The 9734-nt window shown below is 38.1% G+C and overlaps 1 protein-coding gene across 1 annotated transcript; it reads left to right on the forward strand.

The window, feature by feature from the left end:
- Positions 1–7292: 7292 nt before the first annotated feature.
- Positions 7293–8247, forward strand: LOC137768602 (olfactory receptor-like protein OLF3). The gene is given in 2 exon segments (XM_068550144.1): positions 7293–7901; positions 7903–8247. Coding segments are annotated over 2 exon segments (954 nt in total).
- The last annotated feature ends 1487 nt before the right edge of the window (positions 8248–9734 follow it).

Here is a 9734-nt window from a genome sequence, read left to right on the forward strand (position 1 = left end):
ACATTAGGGTGATGCAAATATTCCTGCCCGTGATGAATGCTTTCAATGTACAGAGCATACATATATTCATCCACAGATCAAATGAATATTTCTCTAAATTAAAGCCATTTTCTTTGACAGCTTTTAACTGTGTGAAGGTATGCTTTGGTTTATTTTGATCAGCATAAAAGAAAACTTATTTGTAGGCTGTGTGACTTACCTTCATGTGCTCTGCTTCTGTATTCAGGACTTCTCTTTGTATCAGCTAAGACTGTAGAGGACTCTAATAAGAAGCACAATATGATTAAGACTCAAGAATGTTACAAAACATGATGCACAAACTTTTAGGGGAAAAAAGACTTTGGCTTTTTATCCCTTAGCTATAGTGCACTATCTTTATAATGAAGTAATAGGCTCACTCGTAAGCCTCACTGTGTTTCAGATTGGATTTTTGAAGCTGATCCAAGGTTTTGTCCAACTATGTAGTCTTTGAATTGGCATGAAGAGTGGGAAGATTATTATTCTGAAATATAACTCTGGAAGGTGAGATATTCAGGATCACTTTTATAGTGTGCATACTTCCTGAATCTTTTCAAATTAATACTTCTCTCTTCCTAATGTAGGAGGAGATAGAGATGATTTATTGAAGCAGACAGCCAACAGAAATAGAAAATGTTGTTAGGTAGGTTTAAATGTATAATACACCAGGGTAGGATAAATAAAATGTGGTAAGAATGTTGCAAGTGGAAAAGTTAGCCATGTGTTAAGCCCTGAGTACTTCCATCTTTGCAGAATTTCATGGAGTACTCTGGGGTGTTTGTCCATAGAGTAGCAACGGAAATTTAATTCAACTAGAAAATGATTTAAAAATGGAAACAGCAGCTTCTGAAAACATCTCCGGAGAACCACAATAATGATCCTATCTATGTGGCACCAACATAATGAAAATTCTGTCAATATTAGTTTGACTTTGTCTGTGGGTCAAGTTTCTAATCTTTCTTGATGAGCAGTTGCTCATAGTTCTTCAGGCCTTATTAGTACTATTACGGCAGAGAAAGTGGCGGAAGAAGTGGTAAAAAGCTAAAAGAGTTCTGCAAATTGAGAAGCCACATACCTGCTTGGGGCTGTACCTGAAAGGCATACTGTAGAGCTCTAGGGGGTTTGGTATGGAAGGGTCTTTCATCTGGGAGATCTTCTGCTCAGAGTTTAAGTAAATTATAACAGACTGGTTGGAGATGCCTGATCTCCATGACTCCTAATTACCAGATAAGAAGAGGAAAGGGCAGTTTTAGAGCACAGGCCATTTCCACTGGAAGGCAGGCCTTGGTGTAGAGAATTAGAGAGATGGCATGAAACTATTTGGCTCATAGATGAAGAGTTAGAAGGCAGGCCTAGAAAAGGAGGGCAGGAGCATGCTAACGCCAAATTTTATCTTCCTCCCCGTCAAACCCCTAGATAAAGACTAATCCTGGTTTTAATATCAGCTAGCACCGTTGTCAGAATTTTGCACTCATCATCCTGTTCAGGTGACGGATATTTTTAGCCAAAAGTGTTATCAGGTAGTAGGAGACTGAAACAATAGGAAAAACAATTATGGCTGAATTTATAGAGATAGAATAGGTTGGAAAATAACATTATATTTGTTACAATTTAAATCAAGTTTTTATAATCCAGAGAATATAACAGTACCCATGGAATCAATAAATAGATTTACTTTTATTAAAAAATGTAATAATTGACTGAAATTTAACTTTTAATTTAGGTGTATTTTGTCATGTAAAAGGAGTTGTGTGAGAAATATGTTCACCTACTTCTTATTTCAGTAGAGAGAAGAACATTTCAGTCCTGATATATATATAACTGATAATTACTGGGTAATGGGAGGAAGGCACATGGCAGTAGTTATAAGTAAGGTCTGAAAATGTAATAGTTTAACTGATAAAATTTAGGTGTATTTTGTCATGTAAAAGGAGTTGTGTGAGAAATGTGTTCACCTACTTCTTATTTCAGTCAAGAGAAGAACATTTCAGTCCTGATATATATATAACTGATAATTACTGGGTAATGGGAGAAGGCACATGGCAGTAGTTATAAGTAAGGTCTGAAAATGTAATAGTTTAACTGATAAAATTTGATCTTACTGTTCATATCTCACCTCTGACTTTTCCTGCAGTTTTAGTGTCATTCACATACTTGTCCACAATAAGATTAGATACTTCATATTTTAACCCCCTCATTTAGTATTATTTCATATATAAACAGTTCACCACAAGGATAATACTCAACATAAAAGTAACAGATTCCAGGCATTAGTAACAGTACTTTAAGGGTATAATTTTTTATGGAATATTTCAATGGCACCTTTAATATGAAGTCACATAGTGTTCTATACTCGTTAGAGCCACAGTAATTTTCCTATCTCCACTATAATTCATAAAACACAGGCATGAAGATGCCCTTCCTTCATGGTGCTCGTATCTAAGGAGATGAACCACCTGGGTACATCATTCTTCACTTCTGTGTTTTGAACAGTCAACATGGGTTGTTTATTTTTGAGCAGGCAAGAAAGCTCGAAACAAATGGAGAGGTATGATCTGAGATTTGTTGAGTGTGAGCATGATATGACCCAAAAGATGTAAAATAGGATTTTGTTTTTTATTAATGGAACATTACAAACCTGTAAAAAAGGTGAATTAGCCGAAGTTAAAATAAATACTGAGAAGAAAATACAAAATGACTTTTACAGGAGGAAAAGCTAAATAGATTGGCCTCTTAACTGTGGTCATCGTTTAACTCCGGTTTTGAACATCAGTTGTATGCTCAGGTCTGCACCATGAGGTTTTTGTTGTCTTCTTTACACAGACAAATGGAGAAATATTCCCAGATTTTTCTCTTAGTTTTTTGACTTCAATGAAAAACACGTGTTTAGAGAGAGCTACATATTCTACAAATTAGTTTGGACTGAGAAGACCACGCTCTGGCTTCCTGATAGGAGCAGTGAGATATGAAGCACATTATCAGGCACCAGTCCATTCTCTACCCTGGGCCAGGGTAGAAATCCAGCTCTATTCCAGTGGAGCTGACCCCAAAGTAATATGGAGACAGTATTAACTGCAGGGAGTGTTAAAAAAATCTGATAAACACATGTTTTCTCCTTCATTTGGCTTTCCAAATGCTGATGTTATTTCTGTTTTCTTTATCTACAGTGAGTCCCAAAAGGGACTATGTGAGTGTGGATGTAAGGTGTATTTGGATGTTAATAATTTTGAAATAAGCCATGGTGTTTAAAAATGAATAGTAGTCTTAGGTTAAAATTAATCAGGTAGCATATCAGTGGAAGATATTTCAGCTATTTTAATAAAATACTTTGCTGTAAAACATAGTATAATAATTCTACAGATAATAAAATTTAGAAATAGGACAAGATTGTGGATTGTGTGGGAATTCTTCTGCTCAGGATGAACTTAATTCTGTATACATTTAGACATCATAGATCTGTTTGTGCATGAAAGTGATGTGAAGAAATTTGTTTTGCATGATTAATGTGGAGGCAGTATGTAGGATGTGTGGAGTGGGTAGAGCTTACGTCAGGGAAATTTACAAGGAAGCTATTACACTTCATAAAGTGGGATTGATGAGGGCAAATGTAAGTGTGAATGAACACTAAATGAAAGATGGAAGATATGTAATTAAAACAAAGATTTATTTATTTGAGGCTTAAATAAATGAGGATTTATTCTATGGAGTGGTGAGGAAGAAGAAAAAAATCAATCCTGATGTGTTAGAAGAGTGGGAGAACTTTAGTTCCATTGTCAGACATGAAGAAGTCAGGAAGGAATACAGCATGTGGGGAGATGAATGGAGATGTTCGTGAGATATTTATGAAATATTTTTCAAATTGTTGGGAAAAGCATCTGGAGCTTTGGAGGGAAGTCGAGGAGATAAATGTAGAATTGAGGGTGAGCTACATATAGTTGATAATATTACTTTAGTTAGAAATCAAAAACCCTTCAAGAAAAGAAAACTATAGAAAGAAGAGTATTAACTGTGAACAAGAAACTTACAAAGTTCTCACAGTACTGGGGTAGGTAGGAGAATTTAGGAAAATTACCCAAGAATGCAGATGAGGAATAACAGGTTGGAGGAAAATCTGATCAGAAGTGAGTGATAGAGTTGAGAGTTGGAAGGAGGAATTAGTTAACGCTGTTAAAAGTTAGCAATGAAAATGAAATGAAAGTTTCTGAGTTTGATGCCTAGAAGGCCATGAGTGACCTTTAAGAGTACAGTTTCTATGGATTAGTAAAGGTGAAAACTACATTTCCATGGCTTAAATGAAGAATGTTTTGAGGAAATAAACCCAGCAAGTGGATACCAATCATTTGAGAACTCTGGATGTGAAAGAAAGAAATAATTAGACTGAAAAATAGCAAAGATTCCTCTCTCCATGGTGAGAGGTATGCATATTTTTTATAATGAGGGAAAAGGAGTCCATCTGAAGCAGGAGAAACCCCAGGATGACAAAGAGATAGACTAAATGAAGAAATAAGATCCTGAAAGAGAGAGCATGAAATCAAGGGTTAGATCAATTATCATCACCAAATAATGGGTGCCTGCCCTAATTCAGTCATTAGTATAGGAATGTTGGATCTTCAACTGCTTAATTTCACCGATGATCCTTTCAGTAGGCCAATATTATCCACATTATATAGATGAAGAGTAATGAGACTCAGAGAGGCCAAGTGGCTTGCTACAGGAAGTGGAAGAGAATGAATTCAAAGCAGAAACTATTAGATTCCGAAGCTCATACCTGCACTAAGTGGCACTGTCACTTGTTTGTCATGAGGCACAAGCTGTAGTAGAGAGATGTGCAGGGTGAGTAAAAGGAGCACAGGTGAGTCATTGGCTGGCATGTTCTCCAGGCGGCTTGCACATGCACCAGGGGGAAAAAATGATGTGATGATGATCTGTTTCGTGTCATTTCCTCTATGGATGGGGTAGGTCTTTGAACACAGGTAAGTGTAATATTCGTCTTGAAACACCAACATCTAGCCAAGATGAGACTTTATAGATATTTGCCAAATTAATAGAAAAAGAAATGTCTACTTTCTGCTGCAGATCTGCTATATATTCAACAAAAGTTAACAGATTTTTTAAGTTAAATATTTTCTTGCAGTTTTACAATTATATTTGAAGGCCTTCTTTGAGGCAAGTAGATGTTATTTCAGCCTGACCACGTTGAAGAAAAGCAAAGTGAGGGGTGGTGGTAGAAATACCTTGATAGAGCAGTAGAGGACATCAGGTTTGTGGACATTACGAAAGAGGTTTATGAAAATTTATGTATCTGAATCATGAAATATATGGCCATTTCTAGACCTACTTGCTTTGTTTTGTCCTTTAACAGGTTTTCAACTTAAAAACGGAACAATTATTTTGCCAGCAAAATGGGTTTATTTGGGAGAGGGTTTATTGCAAGAGAAATCGCAATTCAGGACATGCAAGCTGTAGCAAAAGCCATAGGCAAGTCCCACAAACAAAGGAGAGGAACCTTATAGAGAAGAAGGAGGATGTTGGGACCGGTTGTTTTGAACCGAAGTCCTTTGGAGAAAATTGAGAATTCAGGGTTATGACGGTTTCTCACTGGCTGAGTTGCTGGGGTAGTCCGTTACTTACAAGAGATGCAATGTGTTTATCTTTTCCTGTTGAGGTTTGTAATTGATGATTCTTTCCTGTTGATGATTCTTCCCTGGGGCCTGTAATTGACAATTCTTCCTGTAATTTACATTGATGGTCTGCTTGAGACTCCCTATCAGGCCTCCCTTATTCAGGGTTTTCCTTTATTAATTTTCACACAGGTAAGAGAGTTGAAGCATAGACAATATTCACTTTTCTGCTCAGAGACCCTACCCCAACCCCTAAGGGTTTGTGGATGACACAAGCAGCTCTGTTGCTGCCCTCAAGCCCTCTTACTGCCTTATCTCCTATTTTCCTTTATTTTGTACTTTATTTTGTACACTGCAAGAAAAGAAAAGTTAGTGAGTTAGGCAGGCATGGAGAAATAATAATGAATGAGTCCTATAAAAATATTTTTTAAAATGTAAATGGCTTATTAATATTCAAAATTGACATTATAACATACAGTTCTACTGAAAAAGCACTTTCTGGGTGAAAGAAAGCAAAAAGTCAACTCGATTCCTCTGTACATCTACATGAATTCATATCTCCTTCTCTGCCTTCGACAATTAAGAAAGGTATTTAAACATTTGTTTCCCTTTCTCTCTTGTAAATAAAAAGTCAAGCATTCACACTCTCATTTCCTTAATTTTGAGCCCATATAAAAGGGTAGATTTTTAACAGCAGCAAGTTGAAAGGAGAAAAATGAAAAGAACAAGGTACAATTACAGTCATCTACCCCACTGTATCTCACTGAGGCTAAAGAGACCCAAGGCTATCAGAAAGACAAATGGTCCCCAGGTCCTCGAAGTGACCCAGCAACTCCTAAGCCCTCAGTTCTATTAAAAATTGCCTCCGATATTATTTATGACTGAATTGTTGGGGGGGGGGGTTGCATGAGAAAATCATGTTTGCTACTTTATTTACGCCAAGGCAGAGATCATATGACTACTAATACCCATACAACTACAGTACTGCTACAAGTAACAGTTCACAGAGTACTTTCTCCATAAGTTACCTACATGTGAGCTTAAATGTACTTGTGAGTTGTATAATATTATCTGTTTTCATATGTAAAAGTTTGTCACTAAACCCACATCACATAACTGGTAAATAAAATCAGTTTTCAAACCTAGATTCTCTGATTCCAGATCTTCTCACAAGCCCCTGCCTCTTTTCAGTATTTCCTTTTATAATAGATTTATACATTTCATCATGATGGATCTAGTTGACATATTTAAGGTAGTTTTTGTAACTTTCCCACCAAGCTTTTCTTCACTGTTTATCAGTTTACCTGCCATTGTAATCTACCATCCTTTCCTTGCCCTAGAAACTTAGGCAAGTTGGTAAAGATGTGGAGCTCCTATAATTGTAATGCATTATCTTCAGGCTTTAATTGGGCCTCCCAGGGACAACATCAAGTCCTTATGAAGGTGCTGTCCTGTTCTCTGATGCAGAATGGATACAATGTATATCAGGGTGAAGCCTGTCATCTTAGCCCATGAGTGATGTGAAACATCTGACTAAGGGTGGCCAATTGTATATAGTTTGTATTGATAAAAGTTATTTTTATGGTTCTGTGATTCAGTAGATTTCTGTTATTTCTGACTCTCTCTGCAGATTAATAATCCTCACATTTTAAAATGGGAGCAGATAACCAGACTTTGGTGAGAGAATTCATCCTCCTCGGCCTGTCCAGTGACTGGGACACTCGGGTCGCTCTCTTTGTCCTGTTCTTGGTTATGTACCTGGTGACAGTGCTGGGGAACTTCCTCATTGTTCTTGTGATCAGACTGGACAGCCGACTCCACACTCCCATGTATTTCTTTCTCACCAACCTCTCCCTTGTTGATGCCTCTTATGCCACAAGCATTGTCCCTCAGATGCTGGTGCATTTAATTGCAGAACATAAAGGAATCCCATATGTGAGCTGTGCAGCCCAGTTATTTTTCTCCCTGGGCCTGGGTGGGATTGAGTTTGTTCTCCTGGCAGTGATGGCCTATGACCGCTATGTGGCTGTGTGTGACCCCCTGAGATACTTGGTCATCGTGCATGGAGGGCTCTGTGCTAGGTTGGCCATCACATCCTGGGTCAGTGCCTCTGTCAACTCTCTCATGCAGACCACCATCACCTTTCAGTTGCCCATGTGTATGAACAAGTATATTGATCACATATCCTGCGAACTCCTAGCTGTGGTCAGGCTGGCCTGTGTGGACACCTCCTCCAATGAGATCGCAATCATGGTTTCTAGTTATTGTTCTGCTGATGACACCTTTCTGCTTGGTTCTCTTGTCCTACATCCAGATCATCTCCGCCATCCTAAAGATCCAGTCCACAGAGGGGAGAAAGAAAGCCTTCCACACCTGTGCCTCTCACCTCGCAGTAGTTGTACTGTGCTATGGCATGGCCATTTTCACTTACATCCAACCACGCTCCAGCCCTTCTGTCCTTCAGGAGAAGTTGATCTCTCTCTTCTATGCCATTTTGACACCCATGCTGAACCCCATGATTTACAGTCTGAGGAATAAGGAGGTGAAGGGGGCCTTTCAGAAACTACTAGGGCAATTATCTGGATTAACGTCAAAACTGGCAACTTGATGAATCATGAGCATCACTTAGAGAAAAGAGCTTTGCTTGTATGCTTTCCCACCCAACTGAGATATGAAGCATTGTAACTGCATTGCCCTGGCAACCAGGAAGGAGATGACGAAATGTGTACTTGTGTTACTGGGTAGGAGGCTGAGTGAGTGGGTTGGGGTGTGGGATGTAAGGGTGTTTTTATGTCACAGCAGCATGTTCAGAGAAATTAAGCCCTGCTGTAATAGAACTTCCCACTGTTAACCACTCAGTATCCATTCATATGGCCTCAGAGTATTTGAGGAAAATATCATTTATTGTTTTTGATAGCAGCATGAAAAGTTGTTGTAATCATTGACCCATTCTTGGATCTTACCTTGGAACACTGATTTTATTCAACCACATTTTAAAGAGGTTATTGTATTTCCATTGGGAACAAAATGCGTTTTCATATTTGAACACTCACTTAAAATATTGTGTGGCGTATATAGTCAACGTTCATTAATTGTGTGAGTCAGCATCCTAAGGAGGGCGTTGCTATCAGCGCTGATTAAGATGTTTTTGTGCATGACCTACTGCATGTGGATATACGGACTGTGTGAGTAATGGAAATAAGTGAGAGGAGAAGCATCAACCAAATTCATAGTTTACCGTGATAAGGATATAATCAAGGGTTGTTTGTACACAATGACATTAAGAAAAATATGAGATTCAGTTACTGCTAATTAGCATATGAATAATTTAATAAGAAAACTATTGCATGTATGTTGGGTACCATTCAAAAGGTAAAATTGTAATTTCTGAAAATTCAGCAGACCTTTCTTTTCTCTGAAATCTTGGGAAAAAAATAAGCAAATAAACAAGGAAATAAATGAATACAATGTTAAGACATAGTTAATCTAAGAAAAGCAGTTTTCTTGGAGAAGGCAGTGGAAGATAGTACAGCTTTGATTTTGTGTTATCAGGATAGGTCAGTCTGCTCTGCAGATGTTATTCTCAAGTCTCCACATTAAAGGCCTTCTTGTATTCCCCTCCCCGTCACACACACACACGCACACATAGACACCAAAACCCTACTTAATCTCTGTAAATCTTGTGAGCTGGCATTGTCTGGGAGTGTACCTTGTCTCTGAGGATAAACCTAAATAAGGTAAAAGAGGGGAAAGAAATAATTAAACAAGGGATAGGTAAGGGAAGGAGACAAAAAATATGGGAATAGTGGGTCCTCTCACTCTCTTCAAGGAGTATAAAAGAGGGACTCTTCTTTTTTTTTGGTCTCATTATTAAGTCAGTTGATTGGTTTTTGGTTGATTTGCGTTTGGGCGTTGGTGATCAGAAGTTGAAGGGTTTCCACCGGCACCTATTTTCTCTGTGAAATAAGATGGAGTACCCATGGCTGAGAGTACAGGGGAAGGAGGAAGAGATACAGGAGTGAGATTTGAGAATGGTGCAGGTTTTTTTTTTTGGCTGTGTTGGGTCTTCTTTGCTGCACGCGGGCTTTCTCTAGT

The sequence above is a fragment of the Eschrichtius robustus genome, chromosome 8 (genome assembly GCF_028021215.1).
Source record: "Eschrichtius robustus isolate mEscRob2 chromosome 8, mEscRob2.pri, whole genome shotgun sequence".
NCBI classification, from domain to species: domain Eukaryota; kingdom Metazoa; phylum Chordata; class Mammalia; order Artiodactyla; family Eschrichtiidae; genus Eschrichtius; species Eschrichtius robustus.